The following is a 20,075-nucleotide window of genomic DNA, read 5'->3' on the forward strand; positions in this document are numbered from 1 at the left end:
TGGAGAGCGGAGTATATTTAGGGTTACTGCGCAGGCTCTCCCAGAGGCGCAGCCTCCGCCTGCTTCTTCTCCCACCAACACCCTACAGGCCGCCCTTTAAGCACTACCAGCTGCAACACAGAGGGAGGAGAGAGAGAGAGAGAGAGAGGAGACGACAAGGGGGGAAGGAGATGAAGATGAGGAGACCTGTGGAGGGAGGGGACAGGCGAAGTGGGCCCGTCCCCTCCCTCCATAGAGGGCTCTTGGAGAGTGTGAGCTCAGGAGGTCATCCCGGAAACAAATCAATGGCTGATGCATTCTTGGGGACGAGCTGGACTGCAGCTCTTCCTCCTTGGCTGCCGATTGGCTGGGAGCTGGCCGGAGGAATGCATCGAAGCCTGCCTATGGAAAGCAGAGACGACCTCCAGCACCCTCACAGCAGCACAAAGTGGCAATTGTTTTGAGCTTGAAGAAAAGGGGTATGGAGCAAGAATGGCAAAAAAAAAAAAAAGCCCATAACTCTTTCTTTCCCTCTCTTGCGCCTCTTTTTTGTCTTTTCCCCCCCTTCTTCCCCCTCTCCGTTATTAAGTCTTCCCTCCCAGCTCCATTCCTCTTCCTACTTCACTTATGCAACTCCTGTTTTTTTTTGTCAGCTGTAAGGTTTTGATCAAGGCGAGGAAATGACATCATTTCAAAGAAGAAGACTTTTCACATCTTGAGCCTGTGAGACTAAATATAAAAGCTTGTTTTGGGTGAGTTTCTCCGCGTTGACTCATGTAGGATGGTTTATATAGAGCCAACAACCTGTTAGTCATGCAGCCACAGATGTATCGAATAAAGCCAAGCTGCAGGTAAGGATGTCTCGTCTGGGCTCCTTCAGCCATGACCGTGTTGAGAGCTCACAATCAGAGCTCCTTACTCTTTTCAGGTCGGCTGCCATGTCACGGAAGTTAAAGGATTGTTGCTGCCACGTCGTTTCCTTGTTGACAAAGGTTGGGTGGCTGAGATTAGCTGTCTTTGCTGTGGCGTCGTACCTTCAGACAAAAACTACCATTGGTCTTCTAATCCTAATCTCAACTAATTTCTCTGCCCATAAATGCAATGATTGAATATAGCGAGTCCTTCTCCTTCTTTCGGCTTGTCAACCTTCTCCCCAACACCAGCCACTCTCATGTCCTCCCTCACTATGTCCATGTATCTTCTCCTGGGTCGACCTCTAGCCCTGTTCCCTGGCAGTTCTATCCTCAGCGTCCTTCTACCGATATAGTCCCCGTCTCTCCTAAATCTGGTCTTTGACCTTATCTCCGAAACGTCTAACCTTCACTGTTCCTCTTATTGTCTCATTTCTAATCCTGTCCAACTTGGTCACTGTGATTATACAGAGTACAAACATTCTAAATTTCTTATTGAGACAGAATATTTCCAGAAGTGTTGTGTTGAATAGAATGAAAAGCACAATGTGAACCCCCTTCCTCCAAAGCCGTTGGTGCAGGAAGAAAGCGAAGGACGATTTCCCCCCACCAGTTCAAAGTTCAAACCAGCCTTCAACAAGTCTGCTCTAACCTTGAGACTATCGCTGTCCTGGAAGCATCAGAATATTTTGACTATTTTAAAATCTTGTGTCTTGATTTTCTCATATCTTCTCTGCAAGCCTGATAGGAGGTTGGCAGTCTGAGACTCACATCCTTATGTAGCCCCCACAGCCCCGTATCAATGCTGATCATTCTGCAGCCGGCCTTTGTGCTGCTTCGGGCTACATCAACAGTGGATGCAGCAAACCGAACAAGCCAGCGTGTCAATAATTCATCAATTCATTTTCACCTGTAATGATACATTTTGCATTTGTCTCAATGAACACCATGCTCTGATTTTGTTATGTTATGTAATACCTCTATCCATGCTGCTCTAGTTAGCTTAGTGTGATATAAAAATTTCAACTCCAGTCATTGCAAATTGAATTATTCAGCAATTTGCTGTTGTTCTGGCAGCGCCTGCTGTTTAATTTGTTTATGACAACGACCGGTCTCCCAGCAGCCGCCCCGCATCGTCCTCATCCACGCTAAAACAACTTGATTTTAGCGACGCATGGGAGCTGGAAGAAACTTCCTCTTCTACCCTCCTCCTTTCAAAGGCAGCGCTAGCTCTGCAGAAGAGTACAGAAGAGCATGTTTACCATTTAGTTGCAACGCTTATGATAAACCCTGTGAGGTTGTTCCTCAAACCTGGGTGTTACAAAGATCTCATTTTACAAAAATAAATAAAATACATCTAAAGTCCCCAAACTGAGTGCAATCTTTCCTCAGCTGAAGGGATATCCCGGATGTAGCCGGTCAGAGGCGAGGGGAAAAGCTGCAGCAGTGGAACGGCCAGGCGAGTGGAACAGAATAGCGTGAGAGTGAGGGCGCTCACCTTCCGTGTGACTGCCGGGTCCAGATAGCCCCTCAGCTTCTGGAGGTACGTGTGAGGTGGGTTTTTCACTTGGAACCTCTCCTGTAAAAGCAAAAAGAAAATAGAAAGGACAGACAGGGGATGAGCAGAGGCGAGGAGGAGGAGAAAACAATTCCTCCCAATAGTGGAAATAACAAGACTTTTGCACATGGTTTTGTATTTGGTCCCTTTGTACCACGATTCCTTCTAGATCCGATGGAAGCATTTCAGAAAACTCACCCGGAAACCGATTGGCGGATGAGAGTGTCGCACTTTAAAATTGGAATGCGTGTGTTTGTTAGACGAGCGCTGGTTTTATCTGACATGGAGGCGAACGACAGCAGGAATGAGGCGCACCGTTTGTCCGATGTCTGGTCACAGTCTGGTAACGGAACGCAGAGACCTGCTGATAAGGCTGTTTGGACTGCAGGAGGTCATAAACAGTTATAAACAGTCTGCAGTCAACGGCGGGACGGGAGCCAAAAGTGTGTGCCGTGGGCAGGCAGGTATTAAGTTCAGCCGGGGACAGGTTTTAGGTCAGACGCCCTCACGGTTAATACAAATACAAGCGATTAGCACTGGATTTGGATCAGGATGATCGCCACGGCAATGGTGCCGTTCACCACACCGTATTGTATCACGGAGTAGAAACTGCAGATCATTGGATGATGTTGGTATTTAGGACACCTGGCTGACACGGGAAAGTCCACCTCAAGCCGGTTACTCTGCTGAACATCCGTCTTTGTACAGCGGAGCCCTCAGCGACCCGAGCCGTCGGTCTTTGTGCAGCATTTTCTCTTCAAGGCCCAAAGTGATGCATTCATCAATCCACATAGCAGGAGGGAGCGGAACCGTTGTCTCCTATGCATATTTCCACCCTGCAGGAGTCACTTTAAATGTTAAATGGTTTAATGCATGTATTTTCCTATATGGAGTTTTTACTTCATTTCCCAGAATGCCTTTTGTTATTTCAAGCCAATGAACATTGACTTGTTGCTAAAGAAAGGGTGTGTGAGGTTTCAATTCCATTTGAGGAAAATAGCTTTCCACCCCCTCCGTCAGTCTTAATCAGTTAAAAGATCCGCTCAATTAAAGCAGCAGCATCAGCTGCAAAGCTTTTTGCCACCTCTTGTAAGCAGATATGAGGTTCAGGGGAAAATGTTTGAGCTACGAGTTGTGTCAGGAAACAGGAAAGAGGACCTAACCCTGATTTGGTGAGTCAGTGGGGAAGGACTGCAGGGAAGCAAAAAGATGAGACAGTCCTTTAATGCAGCGGTCCCCAACCCGGTACCGGTCCGTGGCAGGAGAAAGGTTGGGGACCGCTGCTTTAATGTATGCGTGCAAAGAAATGTGTGGAACGGAGGGTAGTAAAGGCGTGATGCCTTGTTGAAAACACACATCTGGATTTTAGGAGCACACATCAACAGGGTCAAAGATGCTTCGGGGCAGTTTAAGTTTGTCCGGTGCAGCAGGTTTGGATTTAATTTGGGAAGCGAGGTACCCGTTCCTTTGAGACTAGGCAAGCCGCCGTATGTCATTCTCTGTATAAAGACATGTTTAGGGAGCTGCATATAAAGCACTCTGTAGCAATGAATGACGCGACATAGATAGCATTTGACAATGATGGGTTGATGATATCACTTTCTCTTCCCTCTGGAGGGATTGAACCTTTTATTCGAATCAAGAGCCCCATATTTCATAAAACCGCCTAATTGCCTGAAAACTGTTTAATATTTCAAACTCTGGTGGCATTTGCAGGGGCCCCGTTTCTCAAAGGGGGATGTACCTGTCATCTTAGCTTCCCTGGCTCCCCCCGTCGCTGCTGCCATGGTGACATAAAGAGATTCCCTGTATAGCTACGACTCCCAGGGCTGCCTGTGCAGTCATGGGTACATGCTTGTTGGTAAAACAAGGGCATACCGGAGTTATTGGAGGACTGGCTGAGGAATATGTGATGTCTGACTGCAGATGGGGTAATGGTTGATAACATGGCAAAAACTGACTCACACAGACAGAATAATTGTGCGTTTCGTGATTCTGTTTCTGTGCGAATGCATCAAGAATCCAAGATGTTTGCCCTCAAATCTCCCTGGAAGTGTTTTTAGAAGCTTCTTCACTGACAAATAGAAGGAAAGCTGCCCTGACAGGGTAACAGAGTCCTCTCCGAGCTGAAAGCATCTCTGGCTGCTGACCAGCGGCCTGCTGAGCTCGCTCCGGCTTCGTACCCTTCAGGGTCGACGGCTATCAATGCCGGTTGAGAGGGTGGCGGTCTTCATCTTGGTCGCTGTGTTTTCTCTTCCTGCTCAGGAGAGCATTAAAAACTCCCTGGCACAGAGGAGCGCTCAGATCGCAGCTCGCTGCACAACATGCATCCCGTGTCATTTCCTGCACACAGCACCGTCAACACCGGCAGGGTGAGTTTTTAAAGGACCTTCCACTTACCGGTACTCTGCTTGACCAGAGAAGCCAGGACGGACTGCAAAGTTGAGGAAAAGCTAAAGGAATGCGTGACGCCACACATTATCGCATTTATTTTGGTGGCAAGCTGCAAAGAGGTCTGACTGATTTCCTGAGCGATCACTCTTCATTTTGCAGCCGTACGGCTGTGAATCGGATCCTAATTAATTCACTTTTCTCCTGAGAGTCTGGTAATTATGGAGCAACAGTGCGTAAAGCGTGACTTCTTCAGCTCCTCATCGCATCGTGCCGCAGCAGGGACTGACTGATGCCCACCTGATCGCAGATGAGCTCCCATTTCTTCTCGTTGTCGTACTGCCGCAAAAGTCGTGCTTTATCTGGAGGAAGATTCATCGAGTTCTGCAAGAGAGAAACGGGCCAGAGTTAACTGGATGTGGGCAATGACAACATATATTCATTCATTCATTCATGCACAAGAGGTAAGAGAAGCCTCGATCATTATTAGTCACTTTCCCTGATAGACTCGTGAAACTCTTCAAACAGACAACCTCCTCTTGCTTTTAAACATCTTCCCAAAATGTCATCCATGGTTGCTAAATATACGGCCTCAACAACGGCTACTAATGAGACAATGGCAAGATATTCTCACTGCGATGCTGAGAGACGTCAGAGGACGCTGATTGAACGTGATCCGCGGTTTTAGACTCTGCAGAATGATCAAACCTGCCCCCACGACAATTCAAAAAGCTTGGAGCAATGAACCGGAGCTCTGGAGAACACAGAACATGCAAATATGTCTGGGAAAAAGCACAGACAAGAAATATAAGTATATATATATATATATATATATATAAACAATGTCCAGGTATGTGCTTCACTAACAGCCTCTGGAGACTAAATCCGATAAACATCCATCAAAGTGTTTCATCTGCAGGAAGTACATGTGTTTCACTGAGAACGTTTTCCACTGCTGAGGATGGAAACAGGGGAGGATGTGCCATCGTGAATGTTGGAGCTATTTTTCCCTTTTCGTTTAACGGTGGACGGGGAATATCCCGGGATCGAGCCTGTTTCCATGAGCGAGTAACGCCAGGAGAAAGTCAGGCACTGATCGAGGAGTACGGTCGAGGCCTGCTATAAGGAAGGTTCTTTTTATGCTGTATATTATAGATTGGCTTGGTTTTAGTTTAAGCAGTCATTAATTTTAAGAGGAATATCTGTATAAATCACAACATCAATCTTATTTGTAAAATAAGATTGATGTTGTGACGGCTGCTCGTGTGTTTCACGTCTGTTATAAACTGTTCCAGATGATAATAGAGAGGAAAAAGAAGAATTAAATGAAATTAAATAGCTGATCATTTCATTATGGTCATAGTGTGTTTTATAACTGGATCCACTTCCTTTTCTAAATCGACCTTGCCGACACTCAATTGATTTTCTCCACATGACAATGAACCTGCTAAATGAATTGAAACGCCAATATTAAGTCTGATTTGCTCTCGCTCTCGATTGATTGCACAAAAATCGATGCGAATCACAAAAGCTGTAAGTGGTTCATAACACATGCGGCATCCAAGCCTCTTCTACAAGTATCCATGGAAACGCATTTGCATCCAGCAGATGTTTGAAGATGGCTGCAGGGAATACGGAGTCAAAGGGACTCCTTTGATTAAGTCCAGCTGATAACCAGCATTATAAGTGCTTTTTTATCACTTTTAAAAACAGTAGAAGGACAGAAGGTCACTAGAAGTCTCACATAAGGCAAGACATGAGAGGAAATTAAATCAGTTGTTTAGTTCGAGGTTTCTGCCCCGTTGTGTTTGGACACTGAGGAAATATTCTCCTGGAAACAAAGGGGTTTGTGGGTAATGTTGCGGGTGCAACGCTCCTGCAGACAGGCGGGATAGTTTGCCGAGTTCATCTGGGTTTTCCTGCTTGGTGAAGCTCCAGCTAAAGAACCACTTCTACCAGCTTTCAATGCATCCCAGTACTAATGAGCTGTGACAGGCACTCAGCATGCTGGGGTCAGGTTACCCTGTGTGTGTGTGTCCGCTTCTCACCAGCACCAGATACAAGCCCGCCCAGACGATTACAGTACACACACACACAAACCTAAATTTAAGTAAGAAGCGAGAACGTTAACCGATTGGACGGCACAGACACATTTTTGCGACGCCACACGGATCAGCATTTACAGTGGTAGCGTGCATTTTCTTAACATTTGACAGTCCTTTTAAAACCAGGATAGATAAAAGTACCTTTATATTAAGTATTTATATAAGTATTATTTAAAAAGAAAGTGGGGATCCTGAGTCAACCCTTCATATCAGCTTCAGGCTGAGACATGCAAGAGACACGACATCTGATAACAGTGGTCCAATCTCATAAAACCAGAGACAAACATAAGTACATAAAAACATGTAGAGTTGCATTGTACTGACTGAAGTTCAAATCAAATGCGATTTATTAAAATTACTGCCTGTAGAGAGGAAAAAAACTGCTAAAACTTTTAATGGCCATCTTGCTGGGTTTAGGTCCGGGCTTCACCCAGTCGTGTGTAGATATTCCTGACGGATCTGGGTGAAATGAACAGGAGTGGATGCTTTTATGTGGAGTTTTTTCCCTGAAGACCGACCCTGAAACACATCAGATCAAAAATATTTGCTGCTTTTCATTCTCCTGTCTTCCATGTTTTGTAAAACCAATTTAATGTTACGTTAAGAAGATAATGACTCAAAATGTAGCAACGCTTGCTCAAGTATCGTGCAAAGGAAATATCACAAAGAAGAACGAGAAAGCAAGATCACACAGAGACACGCCAGGCGGCAGCATGAACACCTCTCCAGACAACAGCGGCATCGTGGAGGTTAATATACAGGGCGACCAATCACGCGCTTCCAAATGTTGCGTTTCCACACCTCGATATCTTGAGCTGCCAAAATGACATTTCATCTCCAGAGCAGCTGTCTCACATCCGTAATGTTAGACACCGGATTCCTGAAGACGCACTTGGAAATAAGTAAACCTGCGACTTGTAACTCGAAAATGAATCCATCTGTTGTTAAAAAAGGGTCTCAAAAACCCAAACTAAAATCTAGACCCGAGATCCGAGGCTCTTGTGGTAACTGAGCTGGAAGGTCTCACTTTCTGATAAACATGCGCTTTCATCAAACCGGTTTTATGCAAAATATTTTAACTGACTTTTGCACTATGAGCAGCTCTATGAACAGGTTTTCGGTTCGTAAATATACATGGTTTACTCTCCCACTTTAGGAACAAATGATTGACACTGGTACATAATGGAGATGCATTTCATGCGATCTGAAGGTGAGCCGTTTCCTGCAGGACCTTATCCAGCCTGTTCATTGTAAGCTGCCTCCTCGACTACTGTACTTAAAATGATGCATGAAAACCAATGGTTTCATTTTTTAGTTCTTAAACGTCCACACATTGTCTACAACATAGTTTAACTGCTTTCTTTGCATTGTTCTACTTCTACAATCACTAAATCCACCAACCCAAACAATCTTCCGTTTTTTTAACAGTACAGAGATACCATTTTATTAGTTCGCTGACAGAAAGGAACACTGGCGTGTAGAACTTCCCCAAAATGGTCACGAACCTCAGGCGCTTATCTCAGTCACCAGACACCTGTTGTTTCCAACATTCAAATCCAGTTCCTCCAAATGTCGCGTCCTTCCTCTCAATCCTGCTTCAACCGAGAAAGAGCAGCTCAAAACTCACAAATGCTGCTTCATCTAGACTACTGTTTCAAGATCCGTTTAGTAGATCCATTTGTTGATTATTTGACTGATTAATCAATTACTTGTTTGGAGAGTAAAATCTCTTCAAGCAGTAAAACAAACAAACAAAAAATAGTCTCCTCAAAGGGAAAATGAAGTCCTTAAATGCATTAATTTTCAGTTAACTCCCAAATGGAATGAAATTCCAAAATAATGAGAATTTCTAGATTGATTTTTAATTCTAATGCATTGATTAGTTTGTTGCTATTTGATTCGCTGCACACGAATCCAACGATCACTGTTGCTACAGTCAAAAATGTTGAACAATCAGTAAACCACACTTCAACTTTTGGAGCCGTCGTTTGCACCAATCTAAGGTTAATGTTTGACTCAAACCGGACTGCAATATGTGCACAACTCACCAGTGTGTATGCAACGTCTGTTCAGGCAGCCTGAGTCTTAAAATGGGTCAAAAATCCACTACCTTCCAGGTGGTCTGCAGAGCCACAGATACAGACAACAACTATAGAATGATTGAAACCATAGAAAATTAAATTTCCATCATCCATTTGAATGGGAGAAATGTTCGAATATACACCACAAAGTTGATCTTCATTGTTTTTCTTGCAGAATATTCTGTGAAGTGCGCTTTGCATTTATTATATATATATATATAACATTTTCTATCCTTCTCCCTCACCAGGAGCCATGCTGAGTGTGTCCAGTATATGGAACAGGTAAGAAGCAAGTAATAAAACTTAGGAAGAATAAAGACAGTGGGATGCAATTTTGTGTAACTAATAAAAATGTTGGACACGAGTTACCTTCCACATAGTGGCATTACTCATCAGAGGGAGTTTTGACTCTGATGCACCCAACTAAAGAGCTAAACACACCCCGGAAATGTGATGAGCTGTGTGGGGGCGGCCCCCATAAAGCCTGTAAACATTGGAGGTACCCCAATGGATGGCCGTCTTGTTCTAAGACAGAATGTGAAAAGCTACCATGGAAAGGAAAAGCCGATTTCCGGTAGAAGTTAAGTGGTTGAGAACACGTCTGCATGTGTGCTGGGCTACGGCTCCCAGGCCCCCGGCCTTCCCCGAGATCTTCCAGGGGCCACGCTTTGGCCCTGGGGGTTTCACAGGTATGAAACAGAGACACGCCCATGCTCTCCTGGATCTCCCGTCTCTGCCTCGTTCTCTCCTCATTTGCTGACCGAACCAAAAGAACAAGAGGGGGGGGGGGGGGGCTAAACAACGTTGTCATGACGTAAAGAGATCACACCCAGGTTGCGTCATTCACAGCAAAAGGCCCGCTTGGTAATTTGTTGCCTGTTCATTCAAATCATTGCAGGGATCACACGACAAGCCACGGCAAGAAAAGCTCCGACTGCGCCGGTTATCGACGACGAGTCGTAACAAAAGGTTTGGAAACGTCTCAACGCCCCCAGAAAGGACAGGACTCCGAGCCGTTGCTCTCCGGTACTTGCTTCATAAGTCACCAGTGTTTTTAGGACATTACACAGCTGTGAAAGACACCGGCGTACTCAGAAATGACCAACTGCATTAATTCTCCCCTCCCTTGACCTTTAGCGATCCGGAGGGGGGGGGGGCAGCTCAAACTTTCTGTACAAGAATCTGGATCAGCCACATTTACAGAGGAGTGGAGGCGAGCAGGACGTCCCCGGCACCGAGTCATCCTTCCAACACTGGCGCTGCGTGGATTCATAATCCTTGCCGCACTTTGAGGGCACAGGTGTCCTCTGTCTGTCCCCAGATTATCTTTGTAATCCCCCCAGGCCCCCCCTGCTCCGGCTCAGCAGCCTCCTCCATCGAGACGCCGCTGCTTATGGGAGGTTCGAGTGTTTTTTAGCCTGGCCTCTTATATCTTTCTATTACGTCACTGTGACTGTAGTAGTGTGCCAAACGGGCGTCCGCCAGAAGGACCTCATCAGTCTATGTTCTTGGTGAGACGCGAGGAAAACCCCGTCCTGCGTACGAGTATTGCTAAAACCAACACCATACTGCAGCTGCAGCCTCCTTATCCTTGAAATTTAAAGCCAAGCCTCCGTTTCAAATTTTGTTCCGAGTATCTCAAAGGGAGACTTTTTGTTTTTTTATAAACCAACCTTTATTCGCCTGTTTTATGGAAAAGCGTACAGGTCGTGACACAAAAAAGACAGTTTCAAGCTTTGAATCGTGAGTAAAATCTTGATACAGAGCTTCTTTCACGCCGGGCGGTATTAAGATACTGGAAACATTATGGCGAAGATCCGGAGCAGCAGGAAGTTGTCCAAATAAAATAACCGAACGCAGAGTTAGAGCTCCGGCCAGACCAGATGTTGCAAAGTTGCGAAAGTGTCTGGACCGAGGTGGAGTCCGTGTCATTGTTCAAGCCGAAGAGAGTCGACCAATCGGAGAGGCTGTTTACTCTGGAATCAAACACAGTCAGTTATGGAGTGACATCATCAGTTTACTTGAAAAGAGTTTGAAGAAAACAACCTCAGGTAATTAGTTACTACGGTAACTACACTCCAGTAAGTCGTGATGGGATGAGCATGATCTGACAAAAAGGAGGCTGACTAATTTAATGATGCTGCTAATGCTAAGCATATAATCCTCGAGAGCTTTTAATCTGTCTTCTGTCAATGACAACATCTCAGCACATCCAACCAGCCGCCCGTCTGAAAATCATGTAACAGTTCAATACAAACGTGGGAGCATTTAGATGAGGAGTGAGATGTACCGGTAATTGTAGTCTTGATCCTGGGATTGCTTCCGTAGTGCAATAAACTGCGCCCTCATATATCTGTTATTCCCATCTGAAGCCATCACTGTAGAATGCACCGATACATTCATCCCGGCGCTGCAGCCGCGTCTCCCAATGAGAGGATTGCTGCGCTCTGAACTGCTGGTTCCCTACGAAAGGCTCGAGCTGCTTTGTCATTCAGCGATGAAAGGTTGAACGGGAGCTTCACAAGAGAATGAGAATACAAGAGCTGCACGCCACGGCGCTCACTCAGCGGCGTGGAGAAACCCAGTCACAAGCGAATCGCGCTGGTTTGTGACCCACTGAGGACGTCCAGGCTGCTAAAGCATCCGGTCGTTACCAACAACCTGTTGAGTCACCTCGACGAGATGCAGCCGCGTCGACTCATCGCTCCTGCGTTACGGCTGCAGGCCGGGGGGGGGGGGGGGGGGGGGGCATCTTCTGCCCAATAACTCCTGAAACAGCAGCCTGCTGCATTGTCTGGAGGTGTGATGGACTCCATATCAAACTCTAAGAGCACTAAGTACATTTCAAGTCCCATTTGGTTCTGCAGATGTTCATTCTGGCAAGTTGTTACCCGACACAACCTGCCCCCCCCCCCCTTTTGACGGTTGCTGCTTCAAAAACAGCATATGTCCATGGAGAAGAAGAACACCCAAAGACAGAAGGGCTTTCAAGTTAACTGCTGGGGGGGGGGGGGGGTCGCAGAAAACTATTCATGGTGTTTTGCTGTTCATTCAACTTTTCTTTTTAAAATTAGAGGGTATGACGACGAGTAAACTTTCGAACAGGGTTGCGAATTGGCCAGAAGCACGGACAACATGTACCAACAACTCTGATGACGCCAGCCGACAGACCAGGAGTCCACGTGATTCGGTTCTGAGAGGATGCGTGTTGGAGCCGGCAGGTGAGTAAAGTAAACATCCGCATCAACAAAGGTTTAACGCAAGAAACGAAAATCCACCCCGAGGCCACAACACGCCGCCCGTTTGTCACGCCGGCACCAACAGCTGAAGGCTTGTTCTGAATGCGGCTTCTGCTAAAGCGCAACGCAATTAGCATCAAGTCGTGATCCAACACCGACTCGTCACACTTTCAGCGGCTCCTCAGCTTTGGAACTCCGCCGGCGTCTTGGATAAACAGACCTGTTCTCATGAGTGACGTCAAAGATGCTGACCAAGAAGGTCTCCCGATTTCAAAATAACAAACATGATGCTCCTTGTCTTTTTGTGTGTGTGTGTGGCGGCGATGCGATCCCTTACACAAGGGACTGTCATATGATCACGTCCAAAAATAAAAACTCTGAGGCGTTTCACCTTTTGCAGTGTGCAACCAGTATGATGCATGGCAGGGTTTCAACTCAGCGGCGAAGCCTGCAAGAAGTTGCCGGGACCTGCGTCGGGGTTTTGATCAGCGGCGAAGCCTGCAAGAAGTCGCCGGGACCTGCGTCGGGGTTTTGATCAGCGGCGAAGCCTGCAAGAAGTCGCTGGGACCTGCGTCAGGGTTTTGATCAGCGGCGAAGCCTGCAAGAAGTCGCCGGGACCTGCGTCGGGGTTTTGATCAGCGGCGAAGCCTGCAAGAAGTCGCTGGGACCTGCGTCAGGGTTTTGATCAGCGGCGAAGCCTGCAAGAAGTCGCCGGGACCTGCGTCAGGGTTTTGATCAGCGGCGAAGCCTGCAAGAAGTCGCCGGGACCTGCGTCAGGGTTTTGATCAGCGGCGAAGCCTGCAAGAAGTCGCCGGGACCTGCGTCAGGGTTTTGATCAGCGGCGAAGCCTGCAAGAAGTCGCCGGGACCTGCGTCGGGGTTTTGATCAGCGGCGAAGCCTGCAAGAAGTCGCTGGGACCTGCGTCAGGGTTTTGATCAGCGGCTCGCATCCCTTCTGAAAGGGCAACAGGATCGCATCGCTGCTCAAACTTCTCATGCTCAGCGCCGTTGAGACTAATTGTTTAATGAGCGTCCTGCAGCTCCGATGCAGCACAAACACACACACACACAGATTTGGGTGCGTGGTGTCCTCTGCCGAGGTCTAGGTCCAGTGCCAGGTTCCGTCTCGGGCTCTCCAAAGAGAAGAAGAGAAGCTCTGTTTTCCAGGCCTGCAGCACGAGATTGAGCCACAGCCCACCCTCTGCTCTTCACACAATACCTTTTGTTCTGCTGTTAATGAAGAAGAGTTGACGTAAAAAATAAAAAATACATCTATTATTACTAGCTTGGTCACTTCCTGGATCTCATTAGCGCTACTGCGGTGACGCAGCTAAGATGACAACCTGTCAAATTCTCAGCGTCTGGTAGAATAAGCCGAATGTGCGGACATGTAATATATAACATCCATCAGTGTTATTCATTTTCACTTGTCTTGTAAGACCCGCCCCTTTCTGCGACATAGCCAACATGGTGTCCAATGAGGTTGAGAAGTGATACGACATATAAGATATATCAACGTACAAGATACGATCGTGGAATTACATTATTATAACAAATGTTATAGCGATGGGAGCTGTGAGAGTGAAACAAAAACCAGCTACCATCTTTTTGGAGTGATGACATCATCAGAGAACAGTGGATTATCACCACAAACAGCAATGTTCACGTTACAGACTAATCTGACCCTTTATTTATAAAGGCGTATCGATTTGAGCAGCTTTAGAACTCTGTTGAAGGCGAGCTGAATACCTTTGGGAAAATATTCGGGATCTTGAGATCTGTCAGTGAGGCAAAGTAGACTTCAATGGAGCATGAAGTTTCAGGGTGCGATTAAACAAGGGACGAGAGTTCAGATCTGAAGCCTCAAAGCACAAATAACAGAAGCTGGTGGTGCTTCAGCAGCATTTTCAAAAAGAAGCTTAGATGTAATCTGGCCAGACTCTAGAGAAGAGCAGCCACAATGACGGCTAAGCCTGTAGTCTCCCATCTGGCATCTAATCATACGATGGCGGGAAACGTCTTCCGACAGCAGTCCTGATATGCAGCAGACGCTTGGGACTGAGGTGGACGGAAGCTCGGACGTGGATACAGTCAATGTATTTGTGGTCAGAGGAGCTGAAGCCCTGCTACCAACTCACTCTCCCGGGGTCCAACTCGAAGCATGCAGATCGGACTCTTAGGATACGCTTGCATTTGTCTCACAGAGCTAATAGCAACGATTTCACATGCTTTCAGGCTGTATGCACTTACAACCCCAGCCGCTGAAGAGCCACTCCGAAGCCTCGCTTCTATCTTCTAATGGTCGGTCAAGCTAAAGACAAGGTTGGATTAATTTACCGGTACGCAACCAGTTCTGAGTGCCCTGATCTACCGGGATGTTGGTACGATCAGCCATGAAGCCTTTTCACTACGGTGTCAGCACTGTGCAGGATGCACATCAAACGCACCGCCATCAAGCTGGCTAATTATCATGTGCAACCCAACTTCCCCTTGAAGACTTGTCTTGCCGGTCGCATGGCAACCACAATATAGATGAGTGCTTTATGGGAAAATTCAAACCCTTGCAACAATTTGAAGCATAAAAATCTACTGTCTTGTGTTAATAAAACAATGAAGAGTTGGGTCCAAACTAAAGCTCACTTCATAGCCAAGGTCACATGCGAGTTTAGCCTCTCGTACCACGGAAGAAGCCTCGCTTTAAAATTATCTTAGGTCTATTACAAAGATCAGCCTCTGGCTGAGGGGATTCACGGGTTGGCGACTTCAATGGGAGGCGTTCTTTGAGCAGAACAAGCCGATTCAAGCAGCAGCAAAGCCTGACTGTTCACAAGAAAATGACTCTGATCACAGACAAGTCCCTGTGAGACGGGTAAAAAGCCAGAGTGCGATAAGCTATGTAAACGCTGGTACCTTTGGTATGAGACCAAACACGCTGTCCAAGTACGACGCTTTGAAACCGAACCGACTTCAGCTGGGATTGAGTGGAAGTCGTTTGTGTTTACGGGGCATCCGTCAGGTCGTACAATCCTCGTGTCAGCTACAGATCATTCGGCAGAGATGTCCCTGTTGCACCAAAACGTCTTTGATAAGATATGACGAATTTTGCATCCATTTCCGCATCAAACTTTAAAGAGCTAGCTTTCTACTTTAATAAGCACATTTCATATTTAAATATGGCGAAATATATCACACGACTGTTAAAACTGCTCAGCTACTGATCACACAAATCTTGATCAACACGCTAATATCAGTGAGATGCCGGCGGGGGGGGGGGGGGTCAAACAACGTCTGAAACTGGCGATGCACACACAGTTCTTCCAGTGGGATATATTTATGTACAAGGTCACGCATGTGGGAAGGTCACGCATGTGTTGTGCCACGAGTCAAACACAGCAGGCCCTCGTTAGCTACTTTGATGAGGTGAGGCTGGAATGCGGTGGCAGGCAGCAGAAGCTTTTAATCCGTGCGGCTCCCTGCTGGGATCCAAGACCTGCCTGGTGATCAAACATACGAGGAGTGGCAGGCAAACAGTCCTGTTGTTCTCATCGTGCCTGGGACGTGGAGGGACGGCGATGGAACTGCTGTGAATTATAACAGCTCAACAACGACGTCTCAGTTTACAAAAGGAAAACCCCAAACGGATCAATACGAACAAAACGTGGTCGATGACGAGACCGAATGAAGCTTAGCCTCGTCGCTTCTTCTCACCAGATCTTGATTCAGCGTCACTAGTAGCGACTCACGTGCTCCGTCAGCTGCGAGGTTTGACACGCATCACCATGATGGAACCGGGTTGAGGTCATCAGAATCCAAAGTCCACAACCCCCCCCCCCACACCTGGATGCATCTCAGGGGGGGGGGGGGGGGGGGGGGGGAGACTCCACGGGATTCGTTAGTCAGGCCTGACGGATGCCGGGGAGCATTAGCATTCATAAAGGAAACTACTGGGGAGTCCGATTGCCTTGGTGGTTTCGGCCCATTCCTTGTTTCCTGCTCCAACAGGAGTACAAGTATCTCAACTCTCTACCGGTCTCTCAGAACTGAAGAAGCCGCTTGGATGAGAAGGTGAAACTTGAACAAGTCCAGTTGATTCTTGGAGATTTACCTCGACCTGGATGACTGTGCGCCTCTGCAGACAGAGCCACACAGCGCCAATCGCTGCAGCAATCAATCAATCAATACAGCCAAGCGCCATCAGCGGCTAGCAGCTGCACAGGAGGCTTTAAATGGCAGTAAATAACACTAAACGCTGCGATTACAGCACTAAATTCCTGTAATGCTGGAGGGCCCCCATCCCACCAGTGAGGAGGAGGAAGGGCGGAGCCCCCGATATACCAGGATCATCCTTTGACAGCCAGCCCCATGAAACCCTAGACGGTTTATGTTTCTAATGAGCACAATGAGGATCAGCTCCGATACATTTCATTCTCTCTGATATTTACGTCTCAAGGCAGGAGAGGAAACCTGAAACTGCGAGTGATTCCAAAAGATTCAGAAGAAGGCCAAATCCTTCCATGGTGCGACGTCCAAACCGGACCCACCCCAACACAACTCTGATGCCCGGAGGTTTGACTTCCACCTCAACTTGATCCACTTTATGTACCGGTAATAGGCTTACGAGCTAGAATATCTGCTCCACACACATCAACGACATTAAACCTGCGCTCGGGCACCAGCGAGACGACTTCCCCTCATCTTAAACACACGCCGAATTCACATTCCTTTGCCTGAGCAGCTCGTGTTTATTAGAGCAGTTGGCCTGGCGACAATCACGTTTGACCCACATTTTGGGCCGCTCTCAAATTTCACCATCACTCCCACCGTTCTTCTGTTTGGGCCTTGATTTCCTTTCCTTGAAAACTCTGATCAGCAAAATGTTCTTCGTGTCCCATTTAATCAAATAACGCTTAAGCAGCAGGACGTCACAAACCCGTTCAAACATAGTGGCATTTTCATTTGATCGTTCGCTGCCGATAGTCGACATCAGCATGAACCGTTTGACATTTTGTCTCGTCCTGGTTTGTCTGTCAAATCGTCCCCAAGCAGGATCCATCAGGCACAACAGGAAAGTTCAGAATCCACTCTCAGGTATTGCAACTGTTGACAGGCGCTGTTGACACTTCAGGGTGCGACAGATGTTTCAAAGTAGGCGACATGCTGGGCACTTAAAGCACCGGCAGAGCCGGGTTTGGACTCAAAGTGTGTGTGTGGGGGGGGGGGGGGGGGGCATAAACCCAATAGCCTGCCGTGTTATCACTGCAGGTGTCTCATGTGAAAACATGCTGTAAATTACAGAAGCACTGAGGCGGTTCAGACTACAGATTTATTTGGAGCCAACATGTCACCTTTTTGCGTATTTACGCGTTTTTGCGTATTTACGCACGGCGCGGGTCAGAAAAGAAAAGCCAGTGGAGGATTTTCAGATCAGAATAATCGAATTGGAAACTTGCTGAACTAAAAAAAAAAAAAAAAAAAAAAAAGACTGTTATAACTGTGGAATTAATTTAACAGGGTTCGGTTTGATTCAAGTTGAAACGATCCAAACTTCTCGCACATCTGTTCTCTCAACTTGTCCGGTGTGAACAACAAAGGACAAACGTGCTGGACAAACAGAGCTCGCTCGCGCACGCACGCACGCACACACACACACACACACACACACAGCTGTTCATGTCCCAGGACAGGCATGAGACAAAGAAATAAAATCCATTTTCTTCTCCTCTCTTACCAAAACGGTTGCGAATCGTTCCTCCAGCTCGCTCGGGTCGGGCATGGGCAGCTTCAGGGGCGCGTTGTGGCCCCTGAGGTCGGCGTGCTGGTCCAAACTCCCTGCGTTCCCCATGGTTCCTCTGGGAGGACAACTTTCCACCCGTCCCTCCCTCCTCGCGTCCACTCCTCAAGAAAGACAATTTAAATCTCCGCACGGCGAAATGGGGAAAAAATAAAAAAATAAAAACTATATCCCGTGTCCTGAAGTCAGTCGGGCCCCCGCAGACTCCCCGGCCGGTTCTCCCCTGGTCACTTCTTCAACGTAAAGCAGCACATGTGAGGGAGGCAGGCGGCATTACGCGACGCGTCCCGGGGACGCATTCCCACGGCGGAATGAGGACACCTAACTCGACCCACGGGGACACTGTCCTCGCCGTTGTCCGTATCTTGCACAACTTGGGCTCCACTCCCGACCGGCAGTAATGACGACGAGCATGATTCACGCTTGCTGCAACCCCCCCGGACAGAGAGCGGAGCTGTGCGCCACTAATCCTGCGCGGTTGCGCGGCTGGAGGAGGGGGCTCCCTGCGCTCCCCCCTCCCGACAATCAGCCCTGTTTTAAGGCTCACCTCCCACTTCTTCTCGGGGCGTAGCTCCAGAGACGGAGCGAAGGAAATGTGATTTCAATGCGATGCATTGTGGTACTTTGAGTCCACTGTTTGCAGACAACAAATATAAGCCCAAGTTTTTTATTAACTCATTGCCTCTATCAGATGGGGTGTGTATATACACACATATAGGTACCACTGTTGGATTTCTTACAGGCTTGCAGGCAAACCTTTTGACTCCGGGGGGCCACAATGGGCTCTAAAATTTGCCAGAGGGGCCGGGCCAGGAACAGATTAATGGAGTGTTTGTGTGAACTAATATAAATGACATGTAAAAGCCATTACATGAAAGGATTTTGTCTTTTAAAGGTAGCATTACAGAGAAAGGGGAAAAGGAATGAGGTTTAATTATAACAACATTTACTTTAATGATATAATTTGGACAAGTTCGGCGGGCCGGATCAAAAAGCCCAAAGGGCCGTATATGGCCCCCGGGCCGTAGTTTGCCCATGCCTGGGCTAAAGTCAGAACTGAATAAGTCTTGGGTGAAAGAAGCGTCTTCAAAACCCGAACAAGGCTGGTTGTGTCCGATTCATCATTCATTCATTCATCGCCACGACTTCACCGTGACTGCTGAGACTCGTCGAGCTTAAACCAGACAAGAGACAAGAGAATAATGCTGGACCCTCAGCAGGGGGACACTAATATATCACAGCCATGATATATTTTCCATTATCCTCTCATTGTCTGTGATTTAATTTTCCTTTATAGGGCTCCATGAGCAGATCCAGAGGTTCTCCAGATGCACAGTGGTTCGTTTCATTCAGGCTGCTGGGCCGATTCAGGGAGGAGCTGAGGATGAGAAACACAGCTGAGTGACCTCATCTCATCACTATTTACCTCCGCCGAGGACGTTATGTTATTTCCTGTGTTTATCTGTCTGTCTGTCTGACTGTTAGCTAGTTAACTCAAAATGTTAAAGACGGATCTTGATGAGATTTTAAGGAAAGGTTGGGAATGTTACCAGGAACGGATGACTCCATTTTGGTGAGGATCCAGAAGAGATCCTGGACACTTCACAATCACTTTGAAATGTTCATTAACGTAAAGTAAATGGAGCTTCAAAATTAGCTCCTTAGTATCTCAGTTGTTTATTGACTGACGTTTATGGAACTTGACACAGTCACGTAGTAAAGGCTTCTTTTTATGCTAAAGGAATTTTCCTAGCGAGCAGCAAAATAATAATTAAGGGAACATCTGAGGGATTTAATAAAAAGCTAATACAAAGCTTTATCTATTATATACTGTGGCTTTAATGAAACTGTTGAATCAATTCATGAAACGGTTAAAATATTCTCTAAATTATTATTATGGCATGTGCAATTGAAAATTGCAAAAGGCGCATTGATTTTTGGGTTGGGTAACTTATTTCCACACAGTATGAACGACATGACTTAACACGATGAAAACAATGTGTGTTGGGATAACTATTTCA

General features: G+C 46.9%; 1 protein-coding gene across 1 annotated transcript in view; it reads right to left on the reverse strand.

The window, feature by feature from the left end:
• fmnl2a (formin-like 2a) overlaps positions 1–18,486 on the reverse strand; it is a 37,775-nt gene extending 19,289 nt beyond the window's left edge. Inside the window, exons 1-3 of the mRNA XM_068746687.1 lie at positions 17,992–18,486; positions 5,140–5,223; positions 2,389–2,469 (exon numbers count right to left, since the gene is read on the reverse strand). Of these exons, the coding sequence (XP_068602788.1) occupies positions 2,389–2,469; positions 5,140–5,223; positions 17,992–18,105 (279 nt within the window). The 5' untranslated portion in view covers positions 18,106–18,486. The remainder of the gene's footprint in view (positions 1–2,388; positions 2,470–5,139; positions 5,224–17,991) is intronic.
• Positions 18,487–20,075: the final 1,589 nt, after the last annotated feature.

The sequence above is a fragment of the Brachionichthys hirsutus genome, chromosome 12 (genome assembly GCF_040956055.1).
Source record: "Brachionichthys hirsutus isolate HB-005 chromosome 12, CSIRO-AGI_Bhir_v1, whole genome shotgun sequence".
Classification (NCBI taxonomy): domain Eukaryota; kingdom Metazoa; phylum Chordata; class Actinopteri; order Lophiiformes; family Brachionichthyidae; genus Brachionichthys; species Brachionichthys hirsutus.